At 36.2% G+C, this 16,771-nt stretch overlaps 1 protein-coding gene across 1 annotated transcript; it reads left to right on the forward strand.

The window, feature by feature from the left end:
- The first annotated feature begins 1,390 nt into the window (after window positions 1-1,390).
- On the forward strand, window positions 1,391-3,713 carry LOC115622289 (fat-body protein 1). Its single transcript, XM_030516192.1, has 2 exons — window positions 1,391-1,693; window positions 1,860-3,713. The coding sequence occupies exons 1-2, from the start codon at window positions 1,391-1,393 to the stop codon at window positions 3,711-3,713; spliced, it is 2,157 nt and encodes a 718-aa protein (XP_030372052.1).
- Window positions 3,714-16,771: the final 13,058 nt, after the last annotated feature.

Genomic DNA, 16,771 nt, shown 5'->3' on the forward strand with positions numbered 1-16,771 from the left:
CTGTGTTTTATGTGTACTCTGGCGACAAAACGAATCTCAAATGTCCTGTTCATGGAAAGCCGAAACCGACAATTACTTGGACCCGTGGGGACAATCCTTTACCAGATGGCATCAGCAATATTCATTTAAATGACAGGATTCTACGCATCGATAACGTCACACGCGAAGATGCGAACATCTACGAATGTCTGGCGTGCAATTGCTTGGGCTGTCTGCAATTCACATTCAATGTTCTAGTCATAGAGCCAATAGGGAACAAGCGAAAAAACTAAAAAATCGGGTGCCCCGAGCTTGAAATACTCTGAACGTACGTCTAGAATAATTATGTATATGGATTTAAAGCAAGAAAGGAATGCTAGAGTCGAGCGGGCTCAACTCTTCAATACCCTGTGCCCACTTCCACCAACAATTTAAATTAAATAAAAATTAAATTAAATTAAAATAAAATATAATTTATTAAATAAAATAAAAAAGTTAAGAAGTTACAATTAAATTAAATAAAATAAAAAGAAATGTAATTTATTAAAAAAAATTTAAAAAAAGTTGAATACAAACAAAAGTAGAGACATATATTTATGTGAAATTGCAATATCATGCATTGACAGAGGGATGACGTCTATGCGGGGCTACGGTGCGCATTAGCAGCAACAACAACAACAGCTGTGGGCAGAGCTTGAAACTCGACATATTGGACACATAAGCACTAACACTAATATGAGTAATATTTCCAAGAATTACGGGACCTTGAAAAATCACTAATAACGTGGCAGTGAAAAAAATGAGAAACATATTGCAATACATTCAAACTGCGTATTTGTGTGCAAAATTTGATATCTCTAGCTCTTACAGTTTCTGAGATCTAGGGGTTCATACGGACGAACGTCTGTCTGTCTGACAGGGCTAAGTCGACTCGTCTTGTTATGCTGATGCTTTCTTTTGTTTGAAATTTTGAAATCTTTGGTAAAATACTTTAGAAATATCAATCGTTTGCGATTAGATGTAATTTAGACGGCTATTAGATCAGATACGGGGCTGGGAGATTATTTCTCTTGAATCTTACAAGGCTTTGTTATAATACTTTTACTTTTTACTTGTCCACTTATTGTTAAAAAATGAATAAATCGAAGACTGTTTTGGGTAAATTCTGAATTAATCAACATTTCTACCCAACATTCCTAACAATTTTACCGAAACAAGCCCATTTAGGTGTGATAATATTTGATCTGTAAATGGCTTAACAATCAAAATTACCTTTTAAATGTTTGAATGCTGCTGCACTGCTGATAAGAGTCGTCCGCTGATAAGGGGTGGGGTCAACGTAATAATTATTATTATTATTGTTTCGCTGATATCAGCCGAAGCACAAATACGAGTTCATCAAACGGATGCTATGCACAATGCCAGATCAGTTGAAATGCAGAAGTCGGTGATTGCAGTGTTTTGTGGGATCGCCTTTTTCGTTTGTGCCACAGCCAATGCCATCGGCTGGAGTCTGCGGCCAAATTGGTGGCAAGCAACAGTCGATAGTAGTAATGAGAACTTCCCCAGGCTAACGAATACTGTGCAGGCGACTTGGCGAATACGTGAGAGATTTCTATTGAATCTATTGCTGCAGGTTCAGAAACCATTGCTCCACGCACAACTCATTGAATGGGGCCGCCACTTAAATGCAGATCCAAGTAATTATTTAGAGGTATGCTACTATGCATGAAAAATAATTAAATCGAGTGAAGATAATAATTTGGGATAGATGTTTCAAAATTAGCAAAAAAAAAAAGACTTGAAATGTGCTTAGTTTTATTATTAATTAGTAGTGCTAAAGAAAGTCCTTTACTTTTAACATTCCCTGTGCTTTGTAGGACAGCTGGCCACTGCTAGCTGATTTTATGAGGCGCGTCCCTGAAGGACGCATACTTGCTCCTTACAGCGTCTACAGTCAAGTGGCAGTCGAGTTGCCGCAACAGCTGCTGGGAGTGTATCGTTTCCTGGCATTGGCCAAGAATTGGAAGACATTTCAGCGAAACGCCTGCTACGCTCGCATCCATTTCAATGCCGTCCTTTTTGTCAACGCACTGCAATTGGCTTTGCAGGCGCGTGAGGATACAAGGGATCTAGTCATGCCCGCCATGCATGAGTTGGTTCCGGAATTGTTTTACGAACGAGAGGTTATTATCGCAGCTCAGAGAGTTGCTTGGCAGCAACTGGCACCGCCTTCAACTCAAAGTACCAAACGTCGATGGCAGTTGGTTTTGGAACGCATTATAAAGCCAAAGAATTCTTGGATCAGGCAACCAAATAGCGGGGTTGAATTGATTCCTGGCCTTGAAGTTGCCATTCCCGTGGAGCAGACACTGCATTTCGGCTCGGATGTGGCCTTAAATGCTTATTGGAATTATATAAGTAATAGACAACTGTTGCTGAAGGCTGAGAGAGAAGAAACGGAGCCAACCGAAGACTCCGATAACGATGTGGAAAACGATGGTGAGGGTCCCCAGTGGAGCATTGATAGAAATCAGCGTCGATTTAGAATTATAGATGGCGATCGTATGATGGCATTCCGAAGCACCATGGATGAGCACAGATTTCGAGAGCAATTGGAGGGTCAGAGTGACGTTGAAAATTGTAGAAAGAATTTCGTATTTCTAGAACAACTGCAACAGCTGGTGGCGCGTCTATCAATAGAACAATTAGCATTAGCTGGCATACAAAGTGTTCTCAGGGAGCCACAGCTACTGACGACGGGTGGCGTGCCTTATAAAACCACAAAAGTTGATATCAGCACTATGAATGAGATGGTGAGCCAAGCGATAGCGGAGCTACAAACGCAAATCCATGCTGGATTGCAAAAACGTCAGCTGCTGGCTCACACACCCGAAGCGGCTTGCATCATTGCCGAAAGCTATTGGTCGCTCTATAAGAAAATAAATTCTGTTCTGAATGGTGAGCAATCGGAGCACGCCACATTAATGGGCCTGGCAACAAGCAATTGGCGTGATCCGATTTATCGTGCCATGGCAGTGCAGCTGATCGAGCTACTAAAGCGTACTAAAAAGGAAGAAGGATGGGATCTCAGATTTGCTAGCCAGCAGTTGACACTGAAAAGTATTCAAATCACCGAACTGCAAACCTATGAGGAGTGGATGGGCACCGATCTGATTAATCTAATGGATCAACAGCTGTTGTCAACGCGCAGCAATAATTTGCAATTGCTCCAAAGGCGTTTGGTGGCGCGTCAGCATCGTTTGAATCATCGTCCTTTTAACATCAGCTATGAGTTAAATGCCTTGCAGCCACATGTGGTCCTGGTGCGAAGCTATTTGAGATCGCCAGAGGCTCCAGCGCAAGACGCAATTTTGCTGGACGCCTTTACGCAGCCGCTCCAGTTGGGTACGAATATCATTGAGCGTAGCTCGGAGGATATTAAGTGGACCAGCCATGATGCGCCCACCTTGCGTGAACTGTACGAGCTCAAGAGTTCAGGGTCCATTAAGTTCTCTCCGGGTGCCTGGCCGCATCGTTTGCTACTACCACGAGGCACAAAAGATGGCCTGCAGCTCCAACTAATTGTATTAGTTACGCCATGGAATGCCTCAAATGAAGACCCGGAATTTGATGTATATCGTGTGTTAGGCTCGTCTATTTATCACGCTGCTAATGGCAGTAGTGCTTACGCTTTTAAAAATGTTCTAATAACTCATCAATCGAATAACTAACTCGGTTGCATATTTCTAAATTCATTATAAATTCAAACATTGCTTAACATTGCTTATCTTAAAAGACTAATTTCTTTATCTACTTCAATATTACTGGGTTTTCAATAGTGTTTCTCTTGAAGAAAGTTGAGAAGAAATTCTTTTAACGGGGCGGGGAAGAGTTCGATAGAGAGTAGATGAGAAAATTCCGTGTAGTTTGTACATAAGCATTTTTTTTTTATAAATATTACATACTTGGAAGTTGCTTAATAATAAAAGCCTATAAATACTATAATAAGATTTTTATTTATTTATTTAATACATCAAGAAATATTGCTGTCGATACATATTTAACAACAGAGAACGCCACAAAAAAGAAACGAAAATTCAAAAAAATATATATTTTAAAAAACAATGTAATAATTTAATACAATTAAATAAAAAATGTTCAATACTTACATATGTACATACATCAGAATCGTTTTTTATGGGTATGAGTATAAGTCAAATAATTAAAATAAATCAAATAAGTCAATAAGTCCAATCAGCACTAAAAATACCAGCTGCGGGCAGCGCTGGGGCAGAGATGCGAAATACGTATGGCAGGCGCGGGAGCGGATTTACAGTTATTCCTTTTTTATTCCTTGCCTTCACTTTTACATTCTTAGAGAGAGCATTCTGTTTGCCGCTGCAATGCAAGGCTTAGTTTTTCTCGACCTGTTGAACGCGTCGCGCCGTTTGTATTTGGAGTTGCCGAAAACTCTGCAAAAATGTTTAATTACTAGTTTAAATAACAAGAAAATTATGTACAAGCATATGTACATATTAGGTTCTGTGTGCAGTTTGCAATATAATGCGAAAATGCCGCACGAATAATGTGCTGCGTTACATACATACTTATGTGTGTATGTGTGTGTTCGTGACTTCAACTAAATTGCGCAAAGCCTCAATTTTTGTTTTTATTTTTTTATGTGCTTGTAAATGTGATTTAAATAAGTAAAAGTGTTCAATTTTTAATTAAAGCGATCGCAATTAATCTGTATGTAAATGTAAGTACGCAGCGATTTATATTAATGATATGTATGTATGTGTTATGTTAGCAGACAAACTGTCACCATAGCATAACAGAAGCACAAAAAAAAAGAAAGAAAAAACTCAATTTACAGAACATGCCGAATCTGTTGTATAACAGATTGCTAACTGTCCTACATTTGTGTGTTGAGTCGGTTGTATGAAGACATACTCACAAGTTGGAGTGTGGGTGAAGTGGTCGAGCGCCATAACTTGTAGCAAAGGACCAAGAGAGCGCCGTTAGATCAATCAGAAAAGCAAGAGAGCGTACAAATGCTCTTAAAAAATGAAGAGATACTTAAGCATGGAAGACACAATTATACTTATTAAATAATTTGCAAGTCGAAGCGATTCCTTTTGTCTGTATTTTGCACAATTAAAGAAATTGCGATTAATAGTTATAGTCATAAATGCAATATCTGCGAATGCTTCGCCAGCAGCTCTTTTTGTACTCTACAGATACACATCCATAGACGCTCATAGACACACATGCATGTAAATGTACGCTTTTTTGACTTTATTTATTTTATTTGTATACTGTACAAGAGTAGGTTTGCGCGAGCTGAAAAATATAAAAGGCAGAAGGACAAGACGAGTTGATCTATGATCTACTTGTATCTACGCTGTTCAAGTTTATTTTATTTTTGGATTTTCCTCATCAGTTTGAGTTTGAATACCAAAGGAGTTAAAATCGTTGTACGTTTATTTTTAAATTTTCTAATGTTTTTAAATCCTGTAATTATATTACACATACATATATGCAGAGTATTTCATAGTCCCCCGACTTTCTCCAATTGTTATTAAATACCAATTTGGAACATTGAATTGGTCGGTATATGTGTATCCAATTATATACAAGCATGTATATAAACAAGAGTTTATACGCTTTTGAATTTTCGACTTTAGAAATTAAATTGAAATTACTTATGCTGTTGAAATAATTGAGTTGTACATTAATTGGTTCATATAACATATTTAATAGTATTTGTCAGTTAAAGGAAACGGTTTCTATTGCTTAGCTAACTTCATTATTTTAAGCATATGCAAAATGTCTGCTTATTACAATTGAAACTAACTTACTCACTTCATCCACACACACACACACTTTTATGTAAGCATTCAAACACATTATAGTCGTACTATGTAGTTGCCAAAGGACACACATTCGGCTTCAAATCAAATAAAATGGCAGGCAAATAGCAGGCACAAAACTTGAAAACGAAACGGTTTATTATGTGACAACAAAAAGGCATAATAGTAAAATTAAATGTGTCTATTATGCCAGCAGTACAATGCACACATAAAACCACACTCACCCACACACACACACATACATTGTCACTCAAGCATCGCACAATCAGGCAGCCCCAACACCCTCTCTCTCCCACACACATACACAGAGACCACATATTCGGCAGACAAGAAACGTTTAAGGAAGGATGTTGCTTAGACAAGAAGCATCAGCAAACCCTGGTGAATTGCAGAAGAGATGCGGGGCGGTGTGTGGGAGAACGGCACACGCATAAAAACAAATGCATAGCACACCAATACATACACACACATGCTTGGCATACAATTGGTTGGCAACAACAAAAAGAAAAAGAGAAGAAAGCAAATGAAATCAACTTCAAGGCGCAACATCAATGTTGGGGGCTCAACATCGAGTTCCTTGCCGGGCGTGTTTGTTGGCAGATAAGCGCAATAATATGCACGTATTTCACAGACCCACCCACCCCCACCCCACAAGCCTTCCCCCATTTTCAAATTGTTAGAATGCGCAAAATTTAAATGCGAATTGTTTTCGCTTTTGCTGGCACCCAAAAATCGTTTGCCTAATTGACTTTGGCGCGTACTTTTGCAGAACGCTAAATAGACTCGCAAATTGACAACTTTTGCATTCAAGAGAAAAATGAAAAAAAAAATACATAAAAAGGAGCAAACAAAAAAATGAAACATGGGGTGGCGACCCAAAGAATAGACGACAATCAGCACTTCTTTAGCTGTATTTCATTTCTTTTTCTGTGTTGCCTTGTTTGTCTAATTTGTTTGTGCGGTTTAGCAGAAAGAAAGCAGTCGTCGTTGCACACTGAACTATACTATATATTCAAATCAACCGAACAGAGAGGTATTATATACTAAATTGTTTCTCAAACATGATAACCTATACTATATTATATGTGAAGCAAATACATCAAAATTTATACAATCTACAATTTCTTTCTAATATACATAATTTGTAAATAGGGTAGTAGTGTAAGATCAGACTGTAATTATTTAAGACATAATTGGACAAATTTCACAAGTATGTTATGAATTTAACGTATTTTCCAATTAAAACTAATATGAATTCAGTACAAAAATATTTTTTTATTTATTTATATAATGCTAGCTTAAGATTAAAATCTTAAAACTAACAGAAGAGAATTATGTTAGCAATGGCTACTAGGGCCTTCAGCTAACTTTGTATGTACATTTTACAGTGTTAAAGAAAAAAGTAGGAATACATATACAAAAATATAGTTTTCTGCTACCTTCTGGGAATTATTTTTCGCCTACTTATAAACTCAACTTAATTTTGATATAGATGAGTTTTTACGAAAGCGTTCATGAACGCTGCATATTATTTAATATTCAAATGCTTCAAAAAGTAAAAGAAAAGTGTGGGTCGTTTCCCAGCATCCAGACTAAGTATTTGATAAGATGTACCTGAATTTGAAGTGATTTCTGATTATAATTAAGATTTGAGAATCAATTAAAAAAGCTCCCAACGCTTAGTAAATGGCCCATAAATTAAATTACATTTTTGGATTCAATTTGATTATAAATCTAGAAATCTTTAAAATTTTAAGTAATTGTGGATATGCAATTAAAATACAAAACTGAGCTCTAGAAGCATAGTGCTCTTAAAAAGCTCACAAAGGATCAATAAAACTATTTAAGCAATAAAATAAAACCTTTTGAAAACAACCAAATCCCAGCAAACGTCATAAATGTATTTGAAATAAAATTTCTACATATTGTTCTTCTGTCGGACTTTTCATATTTTAGGGTGGCTTTACTTACATAGCTCGTCTTTTTATAAAAAAAAATAATTTTAATTTTAATACTAAGTAACTATTCCTTCAAAACGTTTAGTTCACATTTTTCATATGCGACCCAATGTGCTTTGCTGAGGTCGTAATGAAAAATGCGCAAACAAGTTGTACTTGCAACAGCTTATTAAATTGTTTATTGTTATGGAGGCTGCTGGCTTTGGGCAGATGTGGTAATGCAAGTGAACCCTTTTTTCGAGGGCCGTGAAGAAATGCTGAGGCAGGACTATATAAAATTTACAACTGTACAGGAACAGCTGAAATAAATAAATATATATACGCATATAAACTGGACAACGTTTTCGTTTTGCCCATCAGGAACATCAGCAGCATCGTCATCGTTGGCGATGTCATGTCCTTGCCAGCATTTCTGCATTGTATTTCATTTCCGTCTCATTATTATTTTGTGGCCGCCCACGCTCACGCCCTTGTCTTGTGGCGCCTTCTCTCTTTCCTTTTTTTTTTATCGCCATTCACTTTTCGCTTTTCACTTTTCTTTCGGGGCAGCGACAAGAACAAGCAGAACGTTCCCAACTTCCTGCTATCGTGCTAATTTCCGTTCCTTTATCTTGACACAATGGTGCGCATTAAAAGCGGGCAACAGCAACAACAAAGCAATAGCAATGCCAGTTGCCACCATTGGCTCTTGACAAAGAGCAACTTCGTGGGCGCTTTGGCGGGAGGCAAGTCAGAATGCAACAAAACGCTGACCGCTTTTATTTCCGCCACCCAATCGTGGTTTTGGGGGAGCATTGTGAGGCGCCATTTTTGTTTTTGAGTTTGTCAAACATTCACACTATTTGAATGTGATAGTAGTCTCTATTGTAACATTTTTCCTATCATAGGTCTGTGCGTTTTAAAATTGTCTGATGTGATAACAAAATTCCAAATGCAAGCTTCATAAAATAGCAAACAGCAAGCAAACAATTACAAAGACAACTGAAGTAAAACAATAAATAAGGTTAAATAGAATAGGAGTGTAGTGCAATGCAATTCATAAAAAAAATAGTTTGCTTTCCATAAAAATTGAATAACTATTTAGGCAAGTCATAAGTACCAGATAGTATGAGTATTTCTAACCTTGGCAAGCATAAATGTTTTGAAGTGCTATTTATTAAAAATGTTTTTGAGTATTGAGGGTGCTGTTAATTATTTGATTTGTAGATACGTATATATCTTACATATCTCTTGTAGTAATTGTATAAACTACTATGATTATAGTCGTATTCAGTTTCAAGTGTTTCTTTTGTTAATGTTTATTTGTTTATTAGCACGCACAGTAACAGAGTTCAGTACCAAAAGTGACAATTATTATTATATTTGCACTGTGTTTATCTCTCTCTCTCTCACTTTCTTTTTTTCTTTAATGTTTGCATTTTTGTACATATGTTATGTAAATATAATATTTAAAATTTTTACGTGAACAATTTCAATCGATAGCACTTATGCGATTACCCATTATTATTAGGATAAAATATATGTATTTCCAGCGGCAATCGAATTCATATAGTTGAGGCATGTTTTTAATGGATATTTATTGTGTTTCGGTGTTTGCTGAGAATGAACCTTAAAGATTTTGGAAGTAGATATCGTATTATCAGTCTAAACAAAGGCTGTTCCTGAAAAGCAGATTAGTTCGATTGCAATATTTGTAGATGCTGGTTAAAAACAAACTGATCTTCATTGCTACTCTAAAGTAATCATCAATTTAGGCGAATTCAATTTTTTAGTAGACAAGTATTGTGCTGAAAAGTTTACGACCGTAATGGACATTATAGATTTTGGATTTTTATCATACAAAATCTGTATGATATAATTAGTAATCTGGTACGGTGTTTCAGTATGGTGTACATCAAAAAGAAGCCTTGCTGTAGCTGGCGATAGCTTTAATAGTGCTTGAAAAACCAACATGGACATTGCGATTTGGATACGTCTGATCATGAATCTACAAAATGTTGTGTTTTCAACAATATACCCGTACACGTTTTATATAAAGAGTATAAAAATCAGAAGAAATCGCCCGGACTCTGCCATAAAGAAAGTACTAGCTGGCGAAGAAAGAAGGTACCTAATTCAGGATAATCTTCCGATTTGGCGCTTTGCGATTACTTTTTGATTTAAGACTTAACAAAATGGCTAGGTCGTAAAGAATGGGGTGAAATAACTGTAAAATAAAATAGCTGCTCTTGAAACAGTTATTTATTGTGAGCTTTATACAAACCAAGTATGTATGTATGTTATAATGCAGACTCGACACTATATGTATGATAAGTATGTGTGAGTAAATCTAAAAGAATAACCAAACAACAAACAGCATTTTGTTTGCTGCACTGCGTTATTGTTGTTGTTAATTTAAATATTGATAAATGTTGCAAGCAAATGGCTTGCTGACTCCATCACAAAAAAAAAAAAAAAACGAGAGGAGAAAGAAGTGAGGGGAGATGCGGCCGTTGCGCCATTAAACGCGATTAACCATTTGAATTATGTGCCAAAGCCAAATTTTATTGCCCAAAAATGCTAACTGAATTTTCACTTGGGCCGACAGCAACAGCAACAGTAACAGATTCAGAAATAGCAACAACAAAGCGGCCTGCAAACAAATGGCATCATTATTAAAATAAATTTTTGGTGTGTATGCTCTGCTGATTCAAATTGATAATGCAAAGCGACCATAATTGGGTGTGTGTGTGTGTGTGTGTGTGCGGTAGAGGGGAGTAGAGAAAGAAAATGTATTTAACATTTTCCACAAAACATAAAATTTGCGTTGCTTGAATTTCAATGCAACCGCGAAAATGATTGGCAATTGTTTGTGCAGCCACCAGCTACCAGCCAGCAGCCTCTAAAGAGGCAACCAACTGACCCGGCCTAATGCAATTTTAGGCTAAACAGTCGACCAACAATTTCAATGAATTGCATCAATTGTCCTGCATTGTGTTCGCTGCCAACAGCGCACCACTCAACTACTGTCGAGCACCGTGAATGATGGGGCGTGGCACTCAGTCCGAGCGGCACGGTCCGCCCTCCTCGTCCGCCATCAGCGCTTATGTTGTTTTTATAGCTACGCACATTGTTGATGCTTTTTATGCACTTGCATGGGGGTTGCGGGTGCGAGTGTAATAAAATAATTGCAGCGCACGTGTCAAAAATATTCAAAAAGGATTAAGAGCGAATGAGGGTGACTGGAGGAGACTGGAAACCCAACAGCAGCTTCCTTTGGTTCGCTTTGTTCAACTGATTGCATAAATTGTTATGGAATGCGAATGTGAAGGCGGCATTGGGACAGACTTTTTATTATTATTATTATACCACTGTATAGTATTTTGTGTGGCAAAGAGGTGTGGGTGATAAGTTTGGGTCCTGAGCCTGAGCGGATTGTTTTCGCTAGACAAACGCCTTTGCTTCTTATGCTCTAAGCTGAGAAAGCAGGGTGTGCTGACTTTACAATGAAACCTGTAAAGCAAAAATAAAATATAGTAGTACTTGTATGTAAAATATGTATGCCATTCAAGAAAATATCAATTCATAAATTCATCATAAATTCAAATATCTATAAAAAGGTATTGGGTGTTGCTTTCATTATCAATCTGTAAATAGATTGGGATTATATAACATTGTATATTTTCAATATATAATTTTTATAGTAATAGTAGAAATAATGAATGAAATTATCTAGGAAAATTTTTTCCAAAACTATCAATACATTTTAAAAATCTCTTCTAGACATGTTCATGATTTTTAGGCTTTTTTTTTAAAAGAAAAGCGTATTCATTTTGATTCGGATCCTTGCTTTAATGTTATCCCAGCATTTCGATAAATGGGAGTAAATTGGTTTTTGGGAATTTTTATTCTTTTACAAAGTAAATATTTTAATATTTTATGAGAAAATATTCTCGATATTAAGAAAATATATATTTATCTCATATTTTTAAAGAAATTTAAATTTTTTTATAAAAGTTGCCAATTGATTGCTTGATTAAGAAAATGATATAGAAATATTTTAGGCATTACTTGTATAATAGATTTAGTTTTGTATGGCTTTTAATTTTTATTTAGACATAGCCATCGGGTAAGATGGAAGGAAGTGAATTACAATAGCGTTAGCATTAGGATAAGTTTTTGTTCAGATTACTCTGTTGTAGTTAAACAAACTTTTTTAAAATAACCTCTCTCTTATATTTGATATGGTTTTCAGTAAGAAAAAGTTGTATTTTATCCCATTGTTCTTGAGTGTTACCAGTTTATTGTGTCCTTATATATATTTTAGACTTTTAAATAGTTCCTTCCATTTATATTGCACAAAAGAGCATGTAAAGGTCTGGCTTGCCTCAAATGAGCAGTTTATTCTTTTTATGACACGTCTTTTTTCATGGACAGGAATTTGTTTTGATTTGCAACAAATTTAGTTCGGCATTGTGTGTGGGCGCGTGTGTGTTTTTGTGTGTGTCTGCTGAGCGTTTTATTGCTTTTCGCTCGCCACTTGCCCGGGAGCTGTGTGTGGGCGGGGTGTTCGGCACGCTACTGCCCCCCGAGGGTTGTCTTTTGCCCAAAGCATTGTTTACTTTGCTGTGGTGTGAATAGCAAATAAGCCGAGATGACGATGAAATGAGAAAGTATATGTGAACGAGTCTGTTTTCTGACTGTTGTTTTGTGTACATTGTCTGCGCGATATTTTTATAGCATACTTTGCAGCGTACGCGGGCTCACCACAAATTCTAATTGCATGTCATTCAGCGACAAATATGTGCTTACGTATCTATGTAGATGCATTATTTGCCGCCTCATTAGTTGGCAAAATTTATCATTGCAATGGAATGCGTACAAAATGCACTTGCCACAAAATCAATTTGTGGCCAGGTTAAAAAAATTACATTTCACCAACGACTAAAAGCCATTGCCACATATTGAAAAATTAAATGCATTTGCTGCTCACATGTGAGTACGTATATTAGACTGGCCCTTATTTGCAGCTATCCGCTAAGAGATGGATATATTACTTCAAATACTTTAATATGAATGAAGATGATTTTGTCTTAAAATTGGTTGAGCATACTTATTTAATACTTTTTTACTTTTTAATAATACAACAATGCGTATTAAGGTGATTGTTTGTTATTATTTGGTTTTTGAATTTTTGTTTTGTGTAAGGCACCTAAACATCAATAGCTCAATCCGAAGCTCTGACTGATTGACGTTAAAACCAATTTTGTGGACATTCGGCATCCAACTGCTGGAACTGATCAGTCATTCCAACATGGAATTGATGCATTTTTCGATCAATCAATCAATTTTTTCAAATGTCAGTTTTATGCAACAGCTCCTCTACAAGGCCTTTAAAACCCTCTAGCCCAGTCCTTGCTGATTCCCTAAATTGATAATGGGCGCGTTCAGCAGGTCGTAGCGATTTGCGATTTGTGATTTTTGATTATCGATTGTTGATTTGCCTCTGTCGATCGCTTGTGATGACTGTTTTAATAAAATATTCTGAATTTATCTGAATTTTTCGTCAGCTTGCTGGGGTGCATTTTGCCATTTTATATATTTCCGCAAAGATCTCGACAACATTCGGACTACGTAGTGCCGAAATCGAAAAATCTTAATCATGTAATCATAATATTTTTTTTCGATGTTTGTTTTGAGATTTCGTTTGACATTTTTACTTACCCGAATCATAAATCACAGCGGTCAGCAGGTGAAATCCAATCGACACATGCATCGAGAAGGCAATGCCTTCCTTCAAAAAGTTTAAAATTTCAGGCATTTTGTACAAATTTCAACTTTCTTCACATTTAAAAAAAATGTGAAAATGAACGCAAATAAGGACCAGTTTGGTGTATGTATGCGAATGTAATTTCTAGATATGCTTGTGTGGTATGTGTATGTTTGTGGCTGTGCAAATTGATTTTGCTGTCACAGCAGCGCGTAATTGAAAATATTTGTAAACTATTAGTTTAGCAAGCAACATTTTTCCCATATCAGCATTTTAGCTCAACTCTTACCTGCAACGAACTGCTGTAGCAGGCAGCGTCAATCAGCATCGATGCGTGGATCCCTTCCTGAACACTGCGCACTTCCTGTAATCCCTACTTATGAAAATGTTTCTTTTACAATACCGCCTTTTAATCCCACTTCAAGCAAAAGCCTGAGACATGCCTTTACACTCCTCCCCTCCTCTCTTCTTATCAAGCAAGCCGCCAAAGCGTGTCAATGCCATGAAGCTGGGCACAAAAGCCCAAAGAAAGGAAAAGAGAGAGATACTTTTTTTTTTGGCTCAATGTGCCTGTCGCGTATGTATTTGTATGGAGTATTTTTTAATTCGCACAAATTGAATAGAATAGAATACATTGACGAAGACTGCCTGCAACTCCAACTCTAAGGCTGCCTCTTTACCTTTCCTCTACCTTCCTACACAAATTTTGAATGGCAATTGTCATGTCCCGCCCAATGCGCCCGTCTTTTATATTGGCCACAACAACAAAATACAAAAAAGGGAAGAACCCATGCAAAAACTAAATATATGTCAGGCCGAACAGAACATGCTCTTGCAAATATTTCGACGACTTAAAAGAATCAAGCAAGTTTGAAATGAATGCTATCAGCACCAGTCTATGTTCCTATGAAGCTAAAGATGAAAATTAGAAATTAATTTATCCATGCAAAAGCCAATAATGTAAATTAATGTGAAAAAAAAAACAACAAAACATTGTAGGTGATTGCATAAAACAATTTAAATTAAAAGTAGGTGAGGGGAAAACAATCTCCTTCTTAGGTAAGAGACCAAGAGATTATGATCCTCGATTCTCTATTGACCTTTTAAAACTTTACTACTATTTTTTTAAAAGTATTTTGGATATTTTTTGCCTGATATTATAAAAATTTAATTAAATATTATTATGCAGAAATGGGGCATCCAAAAAAATATGTTTCTTAATCTAGATTATTCAACGATTAAAGCTTTGAAATAAATCCAAAAGTATTACACACTAGAAAAACTACTCTTTCCCCTTCATATTTAATTATTATCATAATTATCATTTTTTTCATATCTAGTCTTACTTCATAAGAAAGCTGACAGCCCACGAACTTTTTTCAGTTCTTAGGGTATGAAAGAAAGAAAAACTGCTTGAACGCGTATATCACATTTCCGTTTGTTAGCATTTTTCTATATGCATATGAATGCCACGAAGTTTTCTGCTCAACTTGATAGCCAAAATGTTTATTGTAAATTTGTTGCCGCAAGGGTTGGCGAAAGGTGGCGATGGGATGTGACTTTCATTGATTTGCAGGCGTCTCACGCCCACAATATTTTCCACACGTCTTCACAAAAGGTAAAAATGTGAGTTTTCCTGAGAATCCGTAGTTGACTCATTCACACATTCATTGATTTGCCATAAAGAGTCGTCGCTTATAGGAATGTTATTGCTGTTGTTGCTGTTGCTGTTGGCTGCATTTTTGTCTTCCGCTTAATTTGCAAAGTTTTGTGAAAGCAAACAGAGGCAGATAAGCGAACGCAAACTTAATAAATAAACTTTATATTCATAACTGAAAAAGTTTTGCGGCTGTGGTGGGCGCGAAACAAATGAACGTGTTTCGCTAATTTGTGCTTCGAAGAAAACTTTGGTGGCGCGCTCGAAAGTATGCAACAAATACAACAACTGCGCGACGGCATTTCCGCTTGCACATAAATTATGCGCGCATTTCCGCATCAGCTGCCTGAATGCTCAACTACCGTTATCTGCCGCTCTCTCTACCACACAGTGGGATAAATGAAACCTAAATGATAGATCAATATATATTTTGTATCTTACCAAACAGACCTCTCATCAATTTAGTTAAATACATTTTTTTTCTGGACATCCAAATCGTTTGAAAACGAATTTAAAACTTGTTGGGAATATACGATTCTCTGTACTTCACAGTGGGATGAATGAAACCTAAATGATAGATCACTATATATTTTTGTCTTACAAATTGGTTAAACTCATCTTTTTTTTGTGGCCATCTAACTCGTTTGATGCATTTAGAGCTTGTTGGCAATAAAATGATTAGATATGTGAATTACATTAATCATCACTAGAAAAATGAAATTTCGTAGGTCGGATTGAAGACATGCATAAAACTAAAAGTCGACCTTAGTTTGCTGAGTTTAAAATTTATTCCTGTTCCTATGGTCGATGGTTTCTTAAAAGTCAATTATGATTATTAAAAACAAACTCTCTTAATACCAAGCTTTAACGTGTAACTATGCTTTAAAGCAGTATATAGAGTCAGTATTTGGGGGACTGAATAATAGCTTAGAATGCCAAAATGTATACATATAGTATACATATGTAGTTGGAATTAAGAAATTAAAATATTTTTCATATTTAAGAACCACTTTGAATCACTATTTATGCAAATATTTACCAAATTGAAACCTAGAATGGACTAACGTCTTGTTATTTATTTCTTGATAGTAGGCAGTGACTTAAAAAGCTTAGCCTAAGACTTTAGTGTTTACTTGTACCTCCTTTGCTTTAAAAAAAGGAATATGCAGACCCCAATATTTATTGCATACTTTTCCGATAAATATTTACATACATGCATGTTTCAAGATACGAGAGTAAATTATGCAATATTTCCGTAATTTGAATGCCCCTTAATGATCCCACTGTGTGCCTTTTTGCTTGCTTAGCTGCTAATCACAAAAGTTTGCGGCCTCTGCCACTTCAATTGCCACTCGAGGTGTTTCAAAAGTTTTGCAAGGTTTAAATAAACTTAGCCGAACTCTGAGCGCTAATTATTTTTGCATTAAGAGCGAGCAGCTAATAGGCCGTGTAATGTAAAGGCTGGCATTTTTTATTTTTGCTTCTTCAAAGCTGCGCGCCGGCAAACACTCAAAAAATAATGAAAATGCATTGAGGCGGCAAGGCAGACACA

Source organism: Scaptodrosophila lebanonensis, unplaced genomic scaffold (genome assembly GCF_003285725.1).
Source record: "Scaptodrosophila lebanonensis strain 11010-0011.00,11010-0021.00 unplaced genomic scaffold, SlebRS2 tig00000043-arrow-pilon, whole genome shotgun sequence".
NCBI lineage: Eukaryota > Metazoa > Arthropoda > Insecta > Diptera > Drosophilidae > Scaptodrosophila > Scaptodrosophila lebanonensis.

Excerpts from the sequence above, each read along its gene's own strand:
- LOC115622289 (XM_030516192.1), top strand. The coding sequence starts at position 1,391 with ATGCACAATGCCAGATCAGTTGAAATGCAGAAGTCGGTGATTGCAGTG. Across the intron at positions 1,694-1,859 it reads ATCCAAGTAATTATTTAGAG|GACAGCTGGCCACTGCTAGC; the intron begins GTATGCTACTAT and ends TGTGCTTTGTAG.